Genomic DNA, 23,633 nt, shown 5'->3' with positions numbered 1-23,633 from the left:
AAAGCAGTGGCTGCCTCTGAAGGAGCATGAAGGAACTTTCTGGAGTGATGGCAATGTACTTGATAGGAGTTTGGGTTCCACAGTATACGTAAAACAGCAAACGTACACTTAAGCGTTGTACATTTTACAGTATTTGAATTTTGTATCAGAAGAAAAATTGTAAACAAGTATTAAACTAGCTAAGACATGCACACTGAACTACTTAGGGGGAAATGTATAGATGTCTTCAGTTTACTTTGAAATGGTCAAAAAATAAGATGGATAGACGTGTGACAAAACAAATATTGTAAGATAAATGGTAGAGTTTAGGTGGTAGATATAGGTGTTCACTGTAAACTTCTTTAAACTTTGCTGTTTGAAAAATTTCATAATAAAATGTTGGAAAAATCCTAATACTTAAAACACGGATCCCGAAGATAATTGGTAAAAATATAAAAAGGAATTAAGAAAAAACTTTGTAATAGCAAAATACTGGAAACAACCCAAACTCATCAAGAGAATTGGTGGAAACACTGTGGATGCACACATAGATATGATACTAACCAGCTGAAAAAGGAATGAGGAGTATTTCTATCTACTGCTCTGAATAGTGCAGTATTATACTTCAATACTCCAGGACATATTGATGAAAAAGTAAGGTGGAGTGTACAGGATGTTACCATTCACCTAAGAAACAAGAGGCATACAAATAGATAGAAGTATTATATTTTTTTTAAATTCAAAGATGAAATAGGGAAAGAACAGTGGCAGAAGCTAGTTGAAAATACCATATTTTGCAGACTGAATTTTGGAAACATGTAAATATTTTATATAATTATAAAAGAGATTTAAATTAAAATTCAATCTTTAAAATCACATTAGTCTAAATGTTTATCAAGTTAATAACAACCAAGAGAAACTATTTCAAGCGACTTTAAAATACAAATTTAACTATGCATCCATCTGTATATAACTTTTTAGTAACTATATTATTGGAGGTAGTATTGGTCATGTTATTTGTGACTGTTGCGTGTGTGCAGCAAATGAGTGACAGTGTTGATGACACCGAGAACTGGGATTTTCATCATGGGAGAAGCGGAGAAACAAATGTAAGGTAGATACAGTTTAGCTAACAATCCTGTAGTCCTAAATTTGAATTGAAAATATTGAATGAACTCATATTTTATCTTAAAAAATACATGTGTACATGTCTACTTACCAGCTCTGTCCACTGAAATGTCCTATCAACAGTGAAAAACCAAAGGAATGAGCACCCCTAATGCCCAGCCTGTAGTCTCTAAATACCATATTCTATTAAGAGGAGTACAGCTCCTCAGAAAATGGCTGAGTGTAAGGTAGACAGTACGAGGCAGGCAGTATACATGATGAGTCTGGAATAACTTGTCTTACCAAAAGCAAGGTAGCTATCGAAGACTACTGAATGTGTGTTAAAAGCGACTCGGGTATCAATGGGAAGAGCTCCCGTAAGAAGAAACACTCAATGGATTAAAAAATATCAAATATATTTAAATCTATGAGTTCATAATGGCACTTAAAAAAAACAAGTAATTGGCACCTTTGAAGGGTGGGTGGTAAGGAACCAATTCATTATCAGAAAACTGGTAAATAAAAGGTAAGATGAATTTATCCTGCATTTCCTACATGAACTTGTACCTCAATTATAATCAAATAGTTCTAGGGAAGTTTCTCTTTGCAGAAATTCCAGCACATGAATGAAGAAGGAACAAGAGAATTAAAATATCACCATTTTGCAGTCCTAACGAGTTGACGGACCCTGGCAACGAAGATCAGTGGCTTTTCATAAGCTATGAAGCAATCATGCCAAAAAACTTAACCTGAATTTGATCACACCTCTAGCTCTCATTATCAATGTTCAGGAAACACAGTAACTATAGGGAACAGGGGAACACGTTCAACTACTCCACAGCAAGGGTATGCTGGAGCCAGCTTGCACTGACTCATAAGAGCCAACTGTTAAATGTTCAGGAATGCTGCAAGCTGGCTGTTAAACACAGCCATTATTATTAAAAATTAAATTATATAAACTTATAATTAAACTACATTAAAAACAAAGGTAATAAACACAACTTATCACTTCCTAATTATTTTGTTACATTTTACTATTATCTATGCTCTTGATGTTTATGCCTATTGTACCTGTACAGCGGAAACAGTACATACTAGTTGACTACTGCACATATCTTCCCAATTCTGCATTCAGTGATGTCCCACTGGTATCATTAAATCAGCCACAATGTCAGTATTTATACCACAGAAACCAGCAAGGGCTATAAATCAGAGCTTTTCCCACCCAGAGAACCAGATGTTAAATATTTACCAGCCACACTGCCCACAGAGATGCAATCAGTAGAATTCAACTTGAAGACAACTAACAACAAACATCAGTCTTAATGGCAGTTTTACCATTTCTACCATTCACTAACAGTTAAGAGCACAAATGTCTGTGCCACAATGCCTGCTTCAAGTTGTGCCTCTGCCCCTTATTAGCTGGGTGACTTTCGTCAAGTTAGTTAACTTTTATGTCTTAGTATGATAGTGGTAACAGTACCTTGTCCTTCATGGAGTGGTGAAGGATTAAACAACTTAAGGCATGGCAGTATTGACAGCAGTTCCTAGCACACAGTAAATGCTCTAAAAAATCTTTCTTTTCTCTTTTCTTCTATTCTTAAAGCAAAATATTCACAAGGAAGTTGTCACACGTATCCCTGGACATTAGAACACTATGTGACAAAGAACATTTAGCACTCTGTAAACAAAGAAGGAGAACAGAGGACATAGCACATATAATGAGTAGTAAAATGTGTCCAATTTGAGGACAATGTACGTATGCTGGTTGCATGTCTGAATTCATCTACCAAGTGCTTCTAAAACTGAGAGGTGTGCTAGATATACACTGGCTGAATGCTGAATGCTTGAGTGTTAGGTCAATATTCACACAAAGCTGAGGACAGAGAGCATCACTGTCAGAGAATCTATTTTTGGGATATAAGCCTAATTTTGAAACCACAACAAAATTAGAATTGTATGGTTAGAAACTGGAGTAATAATTTTAAAGTTGGACAATGCAGTGCAGGAACAAGAATTTTTTTTTTTAAATTTTTTATTGATGTAATTAAATGAAGTTTACATTTCAAGTTAGTCTCCCATACAGAATTTTTTTTTTTAACATACACTGTTATGACACCCCAACCACTCACCCCATTCTGCGACAGCTCACTCCTCCCCTCCGCCCCTGACTCCCCATGAACATTTAACCAGCTCCTAACTCTGCCTTCCCCTCTCACCTCTGGACAGAAGCCGCCCCTTTGGTCTTTTATATCTATTTGTCTAAGAGGCACATTCTTCACGAGTATCACTTTATGTCCCACAGTCCAGTCCAATCCCTGTCTGAAGAGTTGGCCTCGGAAATTGTTTTAGTTCTGGGGTGATGGAGAGACCAGGGGCCATGCTTTCCGGGGCGCCTCCAGTCTTAGACCATTAAGTCTGGTCTTCTTACTAGTATTTGAGTTCTGCATCCCATCGTTCCACTGCTCCATCAGGGACCCTCTGTTGTGGAACAAGAATTTTTGAGCGCAGTCGGCCACTATATTTCTCCTGCAGTCGCTGTCTCGTGTGCACCTGCAATTCTAAATAGATGCTCACTTTCAACTAAAGTCAGTAGAGAAGTGAGATATTTTCTGGCTAGCTCTGCTAGGGTATTTCCAGTAGTTATATTGGGACCAACTTATTAGGCATTATTTTGTCTTTCAGAGTAACTGATTAAAGAACTATTTTTGTCTAATATTATGAATGCTTAAATTGGTTCTATAGATTAGAATTATGCTATAATAGTATTATTCTGCCTTATATTACTTGAAGTTTCTATAAATGTTTATAGGCTCAAAAAAAATATGTTTTCCTGAAGCTATCTAGTTAACTCACTTTCTCAACATATAACCTATTAATCGATTTCCTAAGTTATCTCACTCAATATTCATATTAACTAATAATCTGTCTCTTTAGTTAATACATTTCTTAATTGTTTGAACAGTAAATTAACAGCTTCCAGAACCATCGAAACTTTTAGCATTTTCTCTTGCAATAAGTAACAATAATGATAGAAAATATTTATATAGCACTGATTACATGCTAAGGAGCCGTGGTGGCACAGAAGTTAAGTGCTTGGCTGCTAACCAAAAGGTCAGCAGTTCAAACCCATCAGCCACCCTGTGGGAGAAACATGTGGCAATCTGCTTCCGTAAAGATTTACAGCCTTGGGAACCCTATGGGGCAGATCTACTCTGTCCTATAAGGTCGCTATGAGTCAGAATCAACTTCGCATCAACAGGTTTGGGTTTTTTTTGGAATTACATGCTAGGCATCACTCTAGGTGGCACATACACACACTTATCCAATCCTCACAACAACCCTATGATGTAGGTACCATTATATTCCCACTGTATAGATAAAGAAAAGCGAGGCATAGAGAGATTAAATAATTTGCCCAATCTAGTTAACAGCAGAGCTTGGATTTGAACCCAGTACTCTGTCTCCAGAGTCCATGCTCTGAATCACTAAACACATTGCCTCTTGGCATCTGAAGGATGAATAAGAATGAAAGAGGCTAAGGCCAGTGGGCTTGGGGGAGAGGTACAGAAAAACAAGGAAACAGCACTTGTAAACTTCTATGGAGACATGGGAGAAAGGATAGGAGGAAGGTGTGTTTGTGAACATGAGGTGACCCTAGAGAAAGGACAGGAGTGGTCAAAACTTCAGAACAGAAACGGGGCCAGATCATGCAGGACCATGTAGGATAGGACAAGGATTTTAGTGGGAATAAGGCCACTGGGGGGTCGTAAGTGAGGTATGGGCATGACAATCAGATTGCCAGTGTGAAAACCACTTTGGTCTGGAAAATGGACCGGAAGAAGGTTCAAAAGCATCTACAGCAGTAGCTCAGATGACAGCAGCCTAGACCATGGTAAGTGGAGACAGTGGACAATTGTTGTTGTTGTTAGGTGCCGTTGAGTTGGTTCCGACTCATAGTGACCCTATGTACAACAAAAAACACTGCCCACTCCTGTGCCATCGTCACAACCGTTGTTATGCTTGAGCCCATTGTTGCAGCCACTGTGTCAATCTATCTTGTTGAAGGTCTTCCTATTTTTCACTGGCCCTCTACTTTACCAACCACGATGTCCTCCAGGGACTGATCCCTCCTGCTAACATGTCCAAAGTATGTGAGATGTAGTCTCACCACCCTTGCTTCCAAGGAACATTCGGGCAGTACTTCTTCCAACACAGATTTGTTCGTTCTTCTGGCAGCCCGTGGTATATTCAATATTCTTCACCAGCACCACAATTCAAAGGTGTCAATTCTTCTTTGGTCTTCCTTATTCATTATCCAGCTTTCATACACATATGAGGCAACTGAAAACATCACGGCTTTGGTCAGGCGCACCTTAGTCTTCAAGGTGACATCTTTGCTTTCCAACACTTTCAAGAGGTCTTTTGCAGCAGATTTGCCCAATGCAACGTGTGTTTTGATTTCTTGACTGCTGCTTCAATGGGTGTTGACTGTGGATCCAAGTAAAATGAAATCCTTGACAACTTCAATCTTTTCTCCATTTACCATGACATTGCTTATTGGTCCGCTTGTGAGGATTTTTGTTTTCTTTATGTTGAGATGTAATCCACAGTGAAGGCTGTGGTCTTTGATATTCACGAGTAAGTGCTTAAAACCCTCTTCACTTTCAGCAAGCAAGGTTGTGTCACCTCCATAACGCAGGTTGTTAATGAGTCTTCCTCCAATTCTGATGCCGTTCTTCATATTAGTCCAGTTTCTCAGATTATTCGCTCAGCATACAGACTGATTAAGTATGGTGAAAGGATACAACCCTGACACACACCCTTCCTGACTTTAAACCATGCAGTATCCCCTCGTTCTATTCGAATGACTGCCTCTTGATTTATGTACAGGTTTCTCATAAGCACAATTAAGTGTTCTGGAAATCCCATTCTTTGCAATGTTATCTGGAATTTATTATGATCTACACAGTCGAATGCCTTTGCATAGTCAATAAAACACAGGTAAACATCTTTCTGGTATTCTCTGCTTTCAGCCAGGATCCATCTGACATCAGCAATGATATCCCTAATTCCACATTCTCTTCTGAATCTGGCTTGAATTTCTGGCAGTCCTCTGTCGACATACTGCTGCAGCTGCTTTTGAATGATCTTCAGCAAAATTTTACTTGCGTGTGATATTAATGATATTGTCTGATAATTTCTGCATCTGGTTTGATTACCCTTCTTGAGAATTAGGCATAAATATTGATCTCTACCAGTCAGTTGGCCAGGTAGCTGTCTTTCAAATTCCTTGACAAGTGAGCACGTCCAGTGTTGCATCTGTCTGTTGAAATATCTCAGTTGGTATTCCCTCAATTCCTGAAGCCTTCTTTTTTGCCAATGCCTTCAGTGCAGCTTGGATTTCTTCCTTCAGTACCATCAATTCAAGATCATATGCCACCTCCTGAAATGGTTGAATATCGACCAATTCTTTTTGGTATAGTGACTCTGTGTATTCCTTCCATCTTTTTTAGATACTTCCTGCATCGTTTAATATCTTCCCCATAGAATCCTTCAATACTGCAACTCGAGGCTTGAATTTTTTCTTCAGTTCTTTCAGCTTGAGAAATGCTGAGCGTGTTCTTACCTTTTGGTTTTCTACCTCCAGGTCTTCGCACATGTCATTATAATACTTTACTTCGTAAGAAAAGACCAAAATGGATGTCATAAGGGATCCTGAAACTTGCTCGTGAATGTTGAGTAGCTCATGTGAAAGGAAGAAACGATGAAGTAAAAGAGCTGAACAGAAGATTTCAAACGGCAGCTCGAGAAGACAAAGTCAAGTATTATAAATGGACAATTAGGAGGTACAAATTACTAGGGGTTGGTAAAGGACTGGAGTGAGGGAGGAAAGTTTCAAGAATGGCTCCTACGTCTCTGGTTTGTGCAGCTGGATGGATAGCGATGCTTTTCCATAGGATGGAAACACCTGACGAAGACCAGAGGCTGTGGGGAAAGTTCAGTAGCTCCAGCCCCTGACATGTAGAGCAGGAGGTGCACGGGGATGACCCAGGCCAGGGGGCCAGTGGTAGCGGGGTAAACAGGCCTGGAGCCTACATGGACAGTTGGAGCCGGGTGTGTATTCCAGAGTCAGTGTACAAATGACAGTGTAAGGCACAGGGGTACATGAGATGCCTGTAGAGAGAATAAGGAGTAAGAGAAGAGAGCCAAAGGCAGAGCCCTGAACAGCTTGACATTTTGAAAGGCCAGGAAAATATGAGGATGAGTCTACAAACGGAACTAGAAAAGAGAAGCCAAAAGGCAGGAGGAAAACCCGGACAGCGAAGTGCTCACAGAAACTCAGGGGAGAATGTGTTCACAAAGAACTCAATAGAGCCAAATGCTTCTGATGCAGAGTGAAGCACCCATTAGATCTACATACGTGTGGCCACTGCTTTAGGAGGGCAATGAGGATGGAAGCCAGACTCTGAGTGAAGCAGGAAGAAATGAAGGAGAAGCATACGCAACTCTGGAACATGCTGAAGGAGCGGGTGTAGTCAAGAGAAGATTTAAAACAGGAGAGTTAAGCATGCATGAACAGAGTAGGGAGGAAGAAGTTGAATATACAAAAGAAGAGAGAAGCTGATAGTATAAAGGTTTCTATGAAGCCAGAGGCAACAGGATGCAGAGCATGAAGAGGTGCGAAGACAGATGGCACCTGTTTCACCACGAGGACAGGAGGCTAGGAAGCCTCCTTTGGGAGTAGGAAGATGATGAAGGTACCATCTGAGTGCTCCTAATTTCTCTGTGACACAGGAGGCAAAGTCGTATTTAGAAAATGAAAGGCTAGGTGGTACAAAGGGCTCATTTCAGAATACTGCTGATCAAGAATTTACAGGGCTCATATACTAATGGAATAGAACTGAGAGTTCAAAAATAAATCCACACATCAACTGGGGCCCTGGTGGTGCAGTGGTTAAGCGCTACGGCTGCTAACCAAAAGGTCGGCAGTTCAAATCCACCAGCCGCTCCTTGGAAACCCTATGGGACAGTTCTACTCTGTCCTGCAGGATCACTATAAGTCAGAACCAACTCAAAGGCAACAGGTTTTATGGTCAACTGATTTTTGACGAGGGTACTATCATGGATTGAATTATGCCCCCTAAAAATGTGTGTATCAATTTGACTAGGCCATGATTCCCAGTATTGTGTGGTTGTCCTCCATTCTGTGATTGTAATTTTATGTTAAGGAAGATTAGGGTGGGATTGTAACACCCTTACTAAAGTCACATCCCTGATCCAATGTAAAGGGAGTTTCCCTGGAGTATGGCCTGCACCACCTTTTATCTTACAAGAGATAAAAGGAAAGGGAAGCAAGCAGAGAGTGGGGGACCTCATACCACCAAGAAAGCAGTGCCGGGAACAGAGCGTGTCCTTTGGACCTGAAGTTCCTGCGCTGAGATTCTCCCAGACCAAGGGAAGAAGGACCTTCCTCGAGAGCCGACAGAGAGAGAAAGCCTTCCCCTGGAGCTGGCACCCTTAATTTGGACTTCTAGCCTACTGGACTGTGAGAAAATACACTTCTCTTTGTTAAAGCCATCCACTTGTGGTATTTCTGTTAGAGCAGTATACTAGATGACTAAGACGGTGCTAAGTCTACTCAATAGAGAAAGAAGAGTCTCTTCAATAAATGGTGCTGGGAAAACTGGATTTCCACATGCAGAAAAATGAAACAGGATCCATGCTTCATATCATACACAAAAAAAATATTCAAAGTAGATTAAGGACCTAACTGAGTAAAGTAAAATTATAAAATTCTTAGAAGAAAAAGCAGGGGCAATGCTTTTAATAATGGGTTATCCAATATAATAACAAAAGCACAAACAGCAAAAATAAATAAATAAATGTGACCTCAAAAAATTAAAAACTTTTGATTATCAAAAGATTTCACCAAAAAAGTGAAAAGACAAGCTACTGACTGGAAGAAAATCTTTGGAAACCATATATCTGATAAGAATCTGACAACCAAAATACGTATAAAACTTTAACAGCTTAACAACAAAGAGACAAATAACTGAATCATAAAATGGGCAAAGGACTTGAATAGACACTTCACCAATGAGGACATTCAGATGGCCACCAAACTTATGAAAAAATGCTCAGCATTATTAGTCATCAGAGAAATACAAATCAAAGCCACAATGAGATATGATTTCACTCCCACTAGGACGGCTAAGGTATGCTCAGCATCATTAGCCATCAGAGAGATACAAATCAAAACCACAATGAGATATGTTTTCACTCCCATTAGGATGGCTAAGATTAAAAAAACAGAAAATAGTTAAATGTTGGCCAAGGATGTGAGGAAATTGGAACACTTACCCATTGCTGGTGGGAATGCAAAATGGTACAGCCGTTGTGGAAAACAGTATAGCAGTTCCTCAAAACACTAAAAATAGAACTATCATATGCCCCAGCAATTCCATTCCTAGGCATATACCCAAAAGACTTGAAAACAGAAATTCAAAAAGAGATGTGTACACCAATGTTCATCACAGCACTAGTCACAATAGCCAAAAGGTGGAAACAACCTAAATGCCCATCAACGAATGAATGAATAAACAAAAAGAAGAGGCAAATGTATAGAGACTAAAGTTTATTCGTGGTTACCAGGAGCAGGAGGGAGGGGGAAGAGGGGCTAACGGTAATGGAAATATCCGTAGGGTTGCCTGCCGATTACTGTAATTGCTGTCAATAAGTTGTACACCTGTAAAACGTTAAATTGGTCAAAGTTGTACACACACACACACACACACACACACACACACACATAAAACAACGACCAAAAAAAGCTGCTGAGGCTGCTTATGCACAGCCAAAAACCTCCTGAGATTTGGTTCCTTGTTTTGGAGGTTTACGGTCATAGTTTCACAGGACATCCCAGTTAACTGGCCTAATAACATGTTCAGTGCTTCTGTTTTACCTACTAGTTCACTGCATAGTGCCTGGGGTCTTAAAAGCTTGTTAAGTGGCCATCCAAGGCACAACACTTGGTCTCTTTTCTCCTGGAACAAAAGAGGAAGATGGAGCGTCAGGAATAGGAGGAGGATATGGAATGTGTGGCTAATTTTCTCCACAAACAGCTATGTCTTTTGTGATGAGACCAGAAGAACTGGACGGTGCCCGGCTACCATCACTGAACATTTTGATTAAAGATTCCCCAGAAGAATCCTGATCAAAAAGGGGAAAATGCAGAACAGAATTCCAAATTCTCATGGACTCCAGATTCCCTGAAGGCATGAAAGTTGGATGAACCCGACACTACTGCCCTGAGATAATCTTTAAACCTTAAACCAAAAACATCCCCTGACGTCTTCTTAAAATCAAACAATAGTTTAGCTTAACTAGTAAAAAATGTCTGCCTTGAGCATTATGCTCTTTTAAGAACTATCTATATGGGATCAAACTGACAACAGCAACTCAAATGATTAGGGGGCAGTAAATTTATGTTAATGGGGGAAGAACAATTCAGAAAAGGAGGGTGAGAATGGTTGCACAACTCAAAGAATGTAATCAATGTCCCTAAATGATACCTGTAGAAACTGCTGAACTGGTGTTATGTTTTGCTGCATATATTCTCAACAACAACAAAATAAATAAAATAAAATAAATTTTTACAGGGCTCAACCTGCCCTGGGTGAGACTTCCAGTGCTCAGCTTGTGGCTGCAAGAAGTTGGGTGTCAGGTAGTAGGCAGGTTTTGCCAGCCAGGTATAAGAAGCAGCCCACAGGGGCAAGGTTTAGGGACTTGTCGAGGGCTAGAGATGGACTAAGGATAGAAGCTCTCTGAAGAAAGGAGAGGGAGGAGGGCTTGTGAGACCATAAAGAGGACAAGAGCCCGGACGTCCTGAAGAAAGTGAGACAGTGATAGTGTAGGGAGTCGAACAATCTGCTGGATGGAACAGAGGTTGTAGGCAGAGAGCAGAATACTTGGATTTAGTCCATTAATTAGTCATTAATTATTCTTAACTAATTATTAGTTGAATTATTAGCTATTAATACATTAGGACCACCACGTGTCTGTCAGTTTGTCATATGACGGTGGCTTGAGTGTTGCTGTGATGGTGGAAGCTATGCTACCAGTATTTCAAATACCAACCAGGTCACCCATGGTAGACAGGTTTCAGTAGAGCTTCCAGACTAAGACTAGGAAGAAGGACCTGAAGGTCTACTTTTGAAAAAAACTGGCCATTGAAAACCTTATGAATAGCAGCACAACACTGTCTGATATAGTGCCAGAAGAGGAGACCCTCAGGTTGGAAGGCACTCAAAATATGACCGGGGAAGAGCCACCTCCTCAAAGCAGAGTCGACCTTAATGACATGGATGGAGTCAAGCTTTTGGGACCTTCATTTGCTGATGTGGCATGACTCAAAATGAGTAGAAACAGCTGCAAACATCCATTAATAATCAGAAAGTGGAATGTACGAAGTATGAATCTAGGAAAATTGGAAGTCGTCAAAAATGAAATGGATGGCAAACTCCCTAAGGGACCGAATTACTGGGCTGAGGGCTGTGGGGACCATGGTCTCGGGGAATATCTAGCTCAACTGGCATAACATAGTTTACAAAGAAAATGTTCTACATTCTACTTTGGTAAGTAGCATCTGGGGTCTTAAAAGTTTGTGAATGGCCATCTAAGATACTCCACTGGTCTCACCCCATCTCGAGTATGGGAGAATGAAGAAAACCAAAGACACAAGGGAAAGATTAGTCCAAATGACTGATGGCCCACAAGTACTACAGCCTCCACCAGATTCAGTCCAGCACAACTAGATGGTGCCCGGCTACCATCACTGACTGCTCTGACAGGTATCACAATAGAGGGTACTGGACAGAGCTGGAGAAAAACGTAGAACAAAAGTCTAACTCACAAAAAAAAGACCAGACTTACTGGTCTGACAGAGACTGGAGAAACCCTGAGAGTATGCCCCCTAGACACCCTTTCAGCTCAGTAATGAAGTCCTCTGGAGGTTCACCCTTCAGCCAAAGATTAGACAGGTCCATAAAACAAAATGAGACTAAAGGGGCACACCAGCCCAGGGGCAAGGACTAGAAGGCCGGGAGGAAACAGGAAAGCTGGTAATAGGGAACCCAAGGTCAAGAAGGGGAGAGTGTTGACATGTCATGGGGTTGGTGACCAATGTCACAAAACAGTACGTGTACTAATTATTTAATGAGAAGCTAGTTTGTTCTGTAAACCTTCATCTAAAGTACAATAATAAAAAAATAAAATAAAACCTATTAAAAGAAAATTCTTAATCAAGAATATTTCCCTTTTCCTCCTCCAAACGCAGCATGTAGAAAATTTGTTTATAAGAACATTCATTTAAGAAAGTAGGAAGGTAAGAAAGGAAAGCAATAGAGTACTAGAGTAGTAGGATGGGAAAAGCAGAAGTAGGGAGACTTCATCTTAAATTTGCTTTAAAAATGCACACCATGGCCAACTTCAAGTGATATGGACTGCTTACAAGTAAAATGCATAATATGGCCCGCATACAAGTAAAAAGAAATAATCAACAACAACAAAAATGAAATGGAATGCATAAAGATCAATATCCGAGGTATTAGTGAGCTGAACTGGACTGGTATTGGCCATTCTGAATCAGATAACCATATGGTCTACTATGCTGGGAATGACAAATTGAAGAGGAATGGCATTGCATTCATCGTAAAAAGGACATTTCAAGATCTATCTGAAATACAATGCTGTCAGTGATAGGATAATATCCATATGCCTACAAGGAAGACCAGTTAATACGACTATTATTCAAATCTGTGCACCAATCACTAAGGCCAAAGATGAAGAAACTGAAGATTTTTACCAACTTCTGCAGTCTGAAACTTGATTAAACATGCAATCAAGACACACTGATAATTAGTGGTGATAGGAATGCGAACATGAGGAAACAAAGAAAGATCTGTAGTTGGAAAATATGGCCTTGGTGATAGAAACAATGCCAGAGATGGCAAGATAGAATTTTGCAAGACCAATAACTTATTCATGGCAAATACCTTTATTCAACAACATAAACAGCGACTATACACATGGACCTCGCCAGAAGGAATACACAGGAATCAAACTGACTACACCTCTCGAAAGAGATGATGGAAAAGCTAAATATCATCCATCAGAACAAGGCCAGGGACCAACTTCAGAACAGACCATTAACTGCTAATATTCAAGTTTAATTTGAAGCTGAAGAAATTTAAAACAAATACAAGAGAACCAAAATACAACCTTGAGTATATCCCACTTAAATGTGGAGACCATCTCAAGAATAGATTTGACACATTGTACACTAATGACCAAAGATCAGACGAGTTATGGGGTGACATCAAGGACATCATACATGAAAAACAAAAGATCACTAAAAAGACAGAGAAGAAAAAAAAGACCAAAATGGATGTCAGAAGTCTCTGAAACTTGCTATTGAATATAGAGTAGCTAAAGCGAATGGAAGAAATGATGAAGCCAAAGAGCTGAAGAGAAGATTTCAAGGGGCAGCTCGAGAAGACAAAGTAAACTATTATAATGAAATGTGCAAGGACCTGCAGTTAGAAAACCAAAAGGGAAGAACATGCTCGGCATTTCTCAAGCTTCTTTCAAGCTGAAGAAAAAATTCAAGCCTAGAGTTACAATATTGAAGGATTCTACAGGGAATATATTGAATGATGCAGGAAGCATCAAAAGAAGATGGAAGGAATACACAGAGTCACTGTACCAAAAAGAACTGGTCAACGTTCAACCATTTAAGGAGGTAGCACATGATCCAGAATAGATGGTATTGAAGGAAGAAGTCCAAGCTGCACTGAAGGCACTGGCAAAAAACAAGGCTCCAGGAATTGAAAGAATACCAACTGAGATGTTTTAACAAACGGATGCAGCATTGGAGGTGCTCACTCATCTATGCCAAGAAATTTGGAAGACAGCTACCTGGACAACCAACTGGAAGAGAGCCATATCTGTGCCATTCCAAAGAAAGGTGAACAACAAAATGTGGACATTATTGAACAATATCATTAATATCATAAGCAAGTGAAATTTTGCTGAAGATCATTCAAAAGTGGCTGCAGCAGTACACCAACAGGGAACTGCCAGAATTTCAAACCGGATTCAGAAGAGGACATGGAACAAAGGATATGATCATTGATGTCAGATGGGTCTTGGCTGAAAGCAGAGAATACCAGAAAGATGTTTACCTGTGTTTTCCTGACTACACAAATGCATTCAATTCTGTGGATAATAATAAATTATGGATAACACTGTAAAGAATGGGAATTCCAGAACGCCTAATTGTGCTCATGAGGAACAAAGACCAAGAGGCAGTCATTCAAACAGAACAAGGGGATACTGAGTGGTTTAAAATCAGGAAAGGTGTGTGTCAGGGTTGTATCCTTTCACCATACTTATTCAATCTGTATGCTGAGCAAATAATCCCAGAAGCTGGACTATATGAAGAAGATGGCAGCATCAGTATTGGTGGAAGACTCATTAATAATCTGCAGTATGGAGATGACACAACCTTGCTTGCTCTAAGTGAAGAGGACTTGAAGCACTTACTCATGAAGATCAAAGACCACAGCCTTCAGTATGGATTACACCTCAGCATGAAGAAAATAAAAACTCTCACAACTAGACCAATAAGCAATATCATAATAAACAGAGAAAATACCGAAGTTGTCAAGGATTTCATTTTACTTGGTTGCATAATCAACACCCATGGAAGCAGCAGTCAAGAAATCAAATGATGTTATTGGTGCCATGGATTGAATTATGTCCCCCCCAAAATGTGTGTATCAATTTGGCTAGGCCATGATTCCCACTATTGTATGGTTGTCCTCCATTTTGTGATTGTAATTTTATGTTAAAGAGAATTAGCGTGGGATTGTAACACCATCCTTACCCGGGTCACATGCCTGATCCAATGTAAAACGAGTTTCCCTGGGGTATGGCCTGCCCCACCTTTTATCTCTCAAGAGATATAAAGGAAAGGGAAGGGAGCAGAGAGGGGGACCTCATACCATCAAGAAAGCAGTGCCAGGAGCAGAGCATGTCCTTTGGACCCGGGGTCCCTGAACAGAGAAGCTCCTAGTCCGGGAAAGATTGATAAGAAGGCTGACAGAGAGAGAAAGTCTTTCCCTGGAGCTCGCACCCTGAATTTGGATTTTTAGCCTACTTTACTGTGAAGAAATAAATTTTTCTTTGTTGAAGACATCCACTTGTGGTATTTCTGTTACAGCAGCACTAGATGATTAAGACAGCTGGGTAAATCTGCTGCAAAAGACCTCTTTAGAGCGTTGAAAAGCAAAGATGTCACTTTAAGGACTAAGGGTGCCTGGCCCAAGCCATGATATTTTCAATAGCCTCATACGCATGGGAAAGCTGGACAATGAATAAGAAAGACCAAAGAAGAACTGATGTCTTTGAATTATGGTCTGGGTAAAGAATATTGAATATAGCATTGACTGCCAGAAGAATGAACTTCTTGGAAAAAGTACAGCGTGAGTGCTCCCTGGAAGCAAGAATGGCAAGACTTCATCTCACGTACTATGGACATATTTATCAGGAAGGAACAGTCCCTGGAAAAGGACATTATGCTCACTAAGACCCAGGACAAGATGTATCGTCACAGTGGCTGCAACAAAGGGCTCCAACATAGTGAAGATTGTCAGGATGGCGCAGGACCGGGCGGTGTTTCATTCTGTTGTACATAGAATCGCCATGAGTCGGAAACAACTTGATCACACCTAAACAACAATACATTAGGAAGATCATGTGATATAACAAAACCAAAAAAAGAAAAAAAAAGGTGTCATTGGGTTGATTCCAACTCATGATGAACCCATGCGAGTCAGAGTAGAAAAACTCCATAGGGCTTTCAATGACTGATTTTTTGGAAGCAGACTGCCAGGTCTTTTTTCCAAGGCACATCTAGGTGGCCTCGAGCAAATAAACTTTCAGTTACAGTCCAAGTTTTCAACCATTTGTGCTACCCAGAAACTTCTGTGATATGACAAAGGGCTTAGCCTTTTACTGTATGAAGCACTCCCAAGAATACTTAAGAAAAAGACCAACAACTGAACAGGAAAAGTGAACAAAAAGTCCTACTTGGCCGGAGATTCCCCTTCCTGGCTGCCCTGGGACTCCTCCACTGCTGCGGTTTCCTCCATCGGTGCTGTCTGCTCCACATCACTGAAAACAGCAAGAACTTTCCAGTCATACAAATATGTTCACAACAATGTCTTTATGTATTTATTTAATACAGAAAAAAAAAAACCATTTTAATTTAATTTTTTTTAAGTAAATATCCTTCAAGGAACTACATACTCCATACGTGTACCCACATCAAAATGAAAATGAGAAAACGCTCTAAATTGCTTCTCCATATACAAATTTCTCAAAATCTGAAAAGTAGTTTGAGAAACAGAAGTTTCAATGAATGGTCTAAAACTAAGAACAGATTGTATACGGCCAAAAAAATTGCTCAAAACTCTTATTATCTTAGGGAATACCAAATTTTAAAAGGAGCCATAAAAATTCCCATATTACAAGTGTTAAAAGATGTTATAAATAGTATGCTACCTCAAACTTTTAGAAAACGTTAAGAAGTAGAAACAGATTCTACAAAAAATGGGTGTGTATGATTCAAACAAGCTGGCTATGACTATTTTAGAAAAACCAAGGCTTTGAAACAGGAAGATTTATATGCCATCATGTCTAAATACACAATCAACAGGTTAAAAATTACAACACAATGAAAAATCTTTTAAATTTTAATGCACATGATCTTAATTTTTCCTTTTCATGTCAACATTAATCCTATCAGATCATTACTTTTTTAAAAAAAAAGTCCCAGCAAAAGAAATTTCATTTTCAGTAAAATGTTAAAATCAGTCAATATAAATATATTCATTAGAAATAGTTCACAGTCTACATACTTTTTCCAAGTTCAGGAAAAGGCTTCGATGAAGGTTTTAAAAGTACGTTAATTTTTAAAATAGTAAACATAAATTGAACTGCAATAACAGAACAGACTTTTTCACATTTAAATAATTTATGTACATTCTCAACTCAAAGGTACTGGATCAACATTTTTAAAAACTCAGCTTTTCAACACAAAATATAAATAACTTCTACTAAAAGAAAATTCCACATCAAATGCACTTGGTGCTCAGAGGAGCATCCCTGCTGTCTGCCCAGTGGCCACTCCCGTCACAAACAGGCTAGCATCCACACATCAGCCTGACCTCAGTGGGGGCCTAGGATTTCTTTCTCACCCAGTACCCTCCACATCTAGCAGCAGTGCTGAATTATTCCAACCTTCTCTTTAGTCCCTGGCTTCGTTAACAAACCAAGGGGGTAAAATAATATAGGTTTACTGACAGTTCATAGCCTTCAACAATTAATCATAAAAGTATTATGAAGATCTAGGGGGGAAAAAAGGAAGAAGCAATACAAAACAGAAAGACTGTGAAACCAGCATTTCTCACATTTGACAATCTACTTTGAAGAAAAAAATCATAGATCTCCTCCCTCTACTGACCTAAATTACTTTATGAATAAACATAAAACTAATGTGACACAGTGGCTGCAGCATAAAAACGATTGTGAGGATGGCGCAGGACCAGGCAGTGTTTCATTCTGTTGTACATAGGGTCATGATGAGTCGGAACTGACTTCGTGGCACCTAACAACAACGGTGTGCTTACAGCTCTTTATAGAACAATTAAGCTTCAAAATTAGCAACATTAATCTATTTTGGCAGATTGTGTTATTTTGTTGAAAGTAAATCTCTATGTTGGATTTATGAGAAGATGCCCCAGGGCCCTTGCCTATATTCTGACTTCCAACATACCAACGCAGAGAATGCCTGTTTGCACAAGTCTGTTCCACAAAACGACATTAAACACGTCAAGCCTTTGCTCCCTAGTTCAGATTTAATTAGACTTCACACTTAACCAAATCTCTGACAGCAAACATATTTTAATCAAATGTTGCTTAATTAACTATGTAAAACTCTCTTGCTCTTCACAGTAAAAATTGAAAGGCAGCATTATTGAAAAGGCTATTCATGGTTGTCTATTCCAACTGGTAACAGGAAAACAATCTGATGTTACACTTTTTTAATTACCACAGATGGAAAAAATGCCATTTTTAGCATAGACATTCCCTGTCAAACTATTGAAGAACACCAATAATATTTGAAATAGCTCAGTCACACCATTTTGAAAGCATCTTGTCCATAGATCTAGATATCACTGCCAATGTGTCCCAGTAGGAATACAAGCAAAACCCAAAAGCACTCACACAGAGGTTCGTGACAGCATTTGGCCCTCACTAGGCATGAACGCATCACTTACTGTATTAGGTTCACCTGGGTTTTTTTCTCAAGTCCAAAGTGGCACATAACCCACTGCACTACATTATTTTCATGATGATAAATCCAAATCCCTATTCATTAAAAAAACATGGAAATCTTATTCTAAGAAAATATTTCAAATACAAATTATTACCACCTAAGAGTTTTGACTTTATAACTCACAAAGCAACTGAAAATGTGTGCAGTAGGGTGGGAATCATTTTCACAATGGGACATGACACCCCACCAGGAGCACCTTCCAAGTTCAACACTAGCCCCCTAGACTAAGAAACCACTTAGAGACAAAATCATTTTAGATATAAATGCAAACTGAAATGGGGTGGTAGTATTAGGTAAGGTAATAAATCATATGATTTAGAAGGTGTTTGTACTACTTTTTTTATATTATCGAAGTAAAATAACATAAGATTTGTAATAGCAATCCTGTGGAACTCCAGATAAAAAGACATCCAACAAATTTCCTTTTCCTTTCAAGGACAACACAGGTGTGCAAAGGTAGTAAATCTGGTATTACATGTGACATTATTTTGTAGATTCATCTTTCAGGAAAACAATTTAAGAAAAATGTTTATGTAAAAAACTTACATTCCTTTCACAATAGCCAGAAGATGGACAACATCCTAAATGTTCACTAACAGATGACTGGATAAACAAAATGTGGTACATTTTTATGACTATTACTCAGCCATAAAGAGAAATGAAGCCCTGATACATGTTATGACATGGATGAACCTTGAAAACATTATGCTAATTGAGTAAGTCAGTCATAAAAGGACGAATATTGCATGATCCCACTTACGCGAAACATCCAGAACAGGCAAATGTACAGAGACCAAAGATTACTAGTGATTACTAGGGGCAGGCAGGAAGGAGAAAGAGGGACCTATTGCTTGGCAGGCACTGAGCTTCTGTTAAGGGTGATGGAAACATTTGGAAATGGACAGTGGTAATGGTTGCACAAGATGAAAGTAATTAATGTCACTGAACTGTGCATGTAAAAAAATGTTAAAATGGCAAACTTTTTTGTTTATATAAATATATATATATATATACACACACTCAGCCCAATTTAAAAACAAACTTAACGTTCTTCAAAAGTGGAAAAGTAAAAGTGGGTCCTGCAAGCCCTCACACTCCAGAAAGCCTGCCCTGCAGCTTGTCCTCTGGGCAACATCATTCACCCTGAAGGGCCCCTGCGGTGCTTCCTACCTCTGCTTCTGCAGATGCCAGGAAGACATCGTTCCTGCAGCCCTGAAAAGACAGAGTACAGAGTAGACCTACTCAAACTCGCAAAACTGGCCATATCTTAGGCACCTGGAAGCCTCAAGAGAAATGTCAAATTTGAAGCACAGGTGAAACCTGACCTTGAGCTTCAATCTGCAAATGAATTTACAAAATCAAGATGCAATGTCAAGGATTCACAAGAACTCTGAAAGGTTAGAGAAACATAAAGTATATATCCACCAAGTAGAACATCAGGAATTTCAAAGGCATTCCCAGGCAGCACCATGTACACGGGACACCAGCAGACATGTGGTCACCTGCCACAGATTAGTTTGGTTAAAACAAGATAAAATTAGAATTTTAAAAGCAATTTAAAATCTAATTGCAAAACAACAAAGCTGTTTTAAAAGTTACCTCACTAGAGGTGGGGCCAAGATGGTGGAGTAGTCAGACACTTCTGGTGGACCCTCTTACAACAAAGACCCAAAAAAACAAGTGATTGGATTATATATGGCAATCTGGGAGCCCTGAACATCAAAAGCAGAGTTGAGGAACTGGACTGAGTGGCAGGATGAGGGACAGACGGTTCAGAAGCAGCGAGGAGTTGCCAGACCTGACCAAGCGAGAGCCTGAGCCCTTCATGACTGAGCAGCTCGCGGGTGAGCGGTGAGGCAGACAAGGAGCCGTGCTCGGGAGACGCGTTTTCCCCACCAGGCAAGACTCAGCACCACAGACTCTACAAGGCCATCCAGAACCAGTGAGAAGCAACCCTCCACGAAAGATAAGTACTTGCATATCGCCAACCACATGGAGCAAAAACACCCCCCTTAGGGAAAAACCTCTCTCCCATTTACCTCCCCGCTACCTGCTCTGGACCAACCGGCTTCAGCAACTGCCAAGTCCCTTAGGCCGGAAGTGGGATCAGTCACATGCCTGGAGCCATTCTCCCTGCCTTGGAGGGTGAAAAAAATTAACAAATGGGAAAAAATAAACTGACAACTCCCCTAAGCCAGGAACCCAGGGTAGGCACAGCTCTTTTGCCTAGGCACAGGCATAAGGGATCCATGAACTTTGAGTGCCTTTCCGCCTGCATAGACTTGTGTGGGCCCATCTCAACGGTGTAGGCCCACATTACCGCAGTACAACTGGGTATATACCGGAACTCTAACTTCAACTGTTTCAGCTGTGAAGTGGCATTAAGCAGGTTCTTCACCTACCCACATCAGGGGCCTGAGGCTGGTGGCTCCACCCATGCCACCTAACCACCTGCGACAAGGGCCCATGAATCAGAGGTGCCCTCCAGTCCTTACAGCCAACAGCATTAGGTGCTCACAAACCAGCTGCAAAACCCACACACGTACGCACTCTAGGGAACAGGGACACGCCTTCCTCACGGACACTCGGGGGTGGCCATAAGCAACCCTGCCTTGCTCAGAGCGTGTCCCCCTGCTGCAGCTAGATGCCAGTGCCTACACCAATCACCTATGCCTGTCTAGGAATGTAAGTGAGAGCCTACACCACACACTTAGTGGCTACAAACGTGGGCACCTGAGCTGAATCCATACAGGAGACGTGGGTAGACTCCTGAGCTCACATACCTCATAACAGATCTAACCATCTGGTAGCAGGACATTAGAGCTTCAAAGGTGCCAATAATCAAACTAGCTCATATGAGCAGCCTATTTGGGCATATCAAAACAAAACAAGCAGCTAGGACACAGTAAGCAAACATAAATAAATATAATAACTTATTGATGGCTCGGAGACAATCAATATCAAATCACATAAAGAGGCAATTCATGATGGCTTCAGCAAGCTCCCAAAATAAAGAATATAGAAACTTTCCAGAGAAGGAAAATTTCTTGGAATTACCTGAGGCAGAATACACAAGATTAATATACAGAACTCTTCAAGAAATTAGGAAGGAAATTAAGCAAAACACACAACAGAGGAAATTAAAAAGATTACAGAAGAGCATAACAACAAATTTAACAGGCTGCAAGAATCCATAGAGAGACAGCAATCAGAAATCCAGAAAATTAACAATAAAATTTCAGAATTAGACAACTCAATAGAAAATCATATGAGCAGAATCGAGGCAATGGAAGTCAGAATTAGTGAGACTGAAGATAAAACACTTGACACCAACTTATTTGAAGAAAAACCAAATAAAAGGATTTTAAAAAAATGAAGAAACCCTAAGAATTACGTGGGACTCTATCCAGAGGAATAACCTCCGTGTGATTGGAGTACCAAAACGGGGGGAATAACAGAAAATACAGAGAACTGTTGAAGATTTGTTGGCAGAAAACTTCCCTGATATCATGAAAGATGACCAGATATCCATCCAAGATGCTCATCGCACCCCACATAAAGTAGAGCCCAAAAGAAAGTCACCAAGACATATTACAATCAACATTGCTAAAACCAAAGATAAAGAGAGATAAACGAGAAGTCATCTACAAATAAGAGTCAACAAGAATAAGCTCAGACTACTCAGCAGAAACTATGCAGGCAAGAAGGCACTGGGATGACATATATTAAGCCTTGAAGGACAAAAACTGCCAGCCAAGAATTATATAGAAGCAAAACTGTCTCTAAAATACGATGGCGAAATTAGGGCATTTCCAGATACAGAAGTTTAGGGAATTTTCAAAAACCAAACCAAAATTATAAGATATACTAAAGGGAGTTCTCTGGTTAGAAAATCAATAACATCAGATAACTACCCAAGACTAGAACACAGGACAGAGCAACCAGACATCAACCCAGATAGGGAAGTCACAAAAGTAAATCAAAGCTAAAACACTGAAAATAGACAAACAGATGTCAAAATGTAAAAGATGACAACATTAAAACAAAAAAGAGGGACTTGAAAAATGTAGACATAGATTTTTCATATGGAGAGGAAGTCAAGGCGATATAAAGAAAAATAAAAGACTGGTATAAACTTAGAAAAACAGTGGTAAATATTAAGGTAACCACAAAGGAAACTACCAATCCTACAAGTCAAAATAAAAAACTAGAAAAATATAAAGACTCAGCAAATACAAAATCAACAACAATGAAAAGAAAAGAAAGAAAAACGACTCAACACAGAAAATTAAATGGAACAAAGAAACTGTGAACAACACACAAAAAAAGACATCAAAATGACAACACTAAACTCATACCTGTTAATAATTACGCTGAATGTAAATGGGCTAAATGCACCAATAAAGAGACAGAGAGTGGCAGCTTGCATAAAAAAACATGATCCGCCTATATGCTGCCTACAAGAGACACACCTTAAAGACACAGACTAAAACTCAAAGGATGGGAAAATATATATCAAGCAAACAACAGTCAAAAAAGAGGAGGAGTGGCAATATTAATGTCTGACAAAATAGACTTTAAAGTAAAATCCACCACAAAGGATAAAGAAGGACACTATATAATGATTAAATGGTCAATACATCAGGAGGACATAACTATAATAAATATTTACACACCCAACGACAGGGCTCCAAAATACATAAAACAAACTCTAACAGCACTGAAAAGAGAGATAGATAGCTCCACAATAGTAGGAGGAGACTTCAACACGCCACTTTCGGTGAAGGACAGAACACATAGAAAGAAGCTCAACAAAGACACAGAAGAGCTAAATGCTATAATCAACCAACTTGATCCACAGATATATATACTCAACCCAAGAGCAGCCAAATATACTTTCTTTTCCAATGCACACGGAACATTCTCCAGAACAGACCACATATTAGGCTATAAAGCAAGCCTTAACAAAATCCAAAGCATCGAGATTTTAGAAAGCATCTTTTCTGACCATAAAGCCATAAAAGTAGAAATCAACAACAGAAAAAGCAAGGAAAAACAATCAAACACATGGAAACTGAACAAC

At 39.6% G+C, this 23,633-nt stretch overlaps 1 protein-coding gene across 1 annotated transcript in view; it reads right to left on the bottom strand.

Annotated features, from left to right (window-relative positions):
- The window catches only part of HABP4 (hyaluronan binding protein 4), a 55,329-nt gene that overhangs the window by 13,679 nt on the left and 18,017 nt on the right, over positions 1-23,633 (bottom strand). Inside the window, exon 5 of the mRNA XM_004381347.3 lies at positions 16,240-16,323. Coding sequence (XP_004381404.1) covers positions 16,240-16,323 — 84 coding nt within the window. The remainder of the gene's footprint in view (positions 1-16,239; positions 16,324-23,633) is intronic.

The sequence above is a fragment of the Trichechus manatus genome, unplaced genomic scaffold, assembly GCF_000243295.1.
Source record: "Trichechus manatus latirostris isolate Lorelei unplaced genomic scaffold, TriManLat1.0 scaffold00082, whole genome shotgun sequence".
NCBI classification, from domain to species: Eukaryota; Metazoa; Chordata; class Mammalia; order Sirenia; family Trichechidae; genus Trichechus; species Trichechus manatus.
The sequence above is the reverse complement of the archived record's forward strand: the minus strand, read 5'-3'. Positions and strand labels throughout refer to the sequence as shown.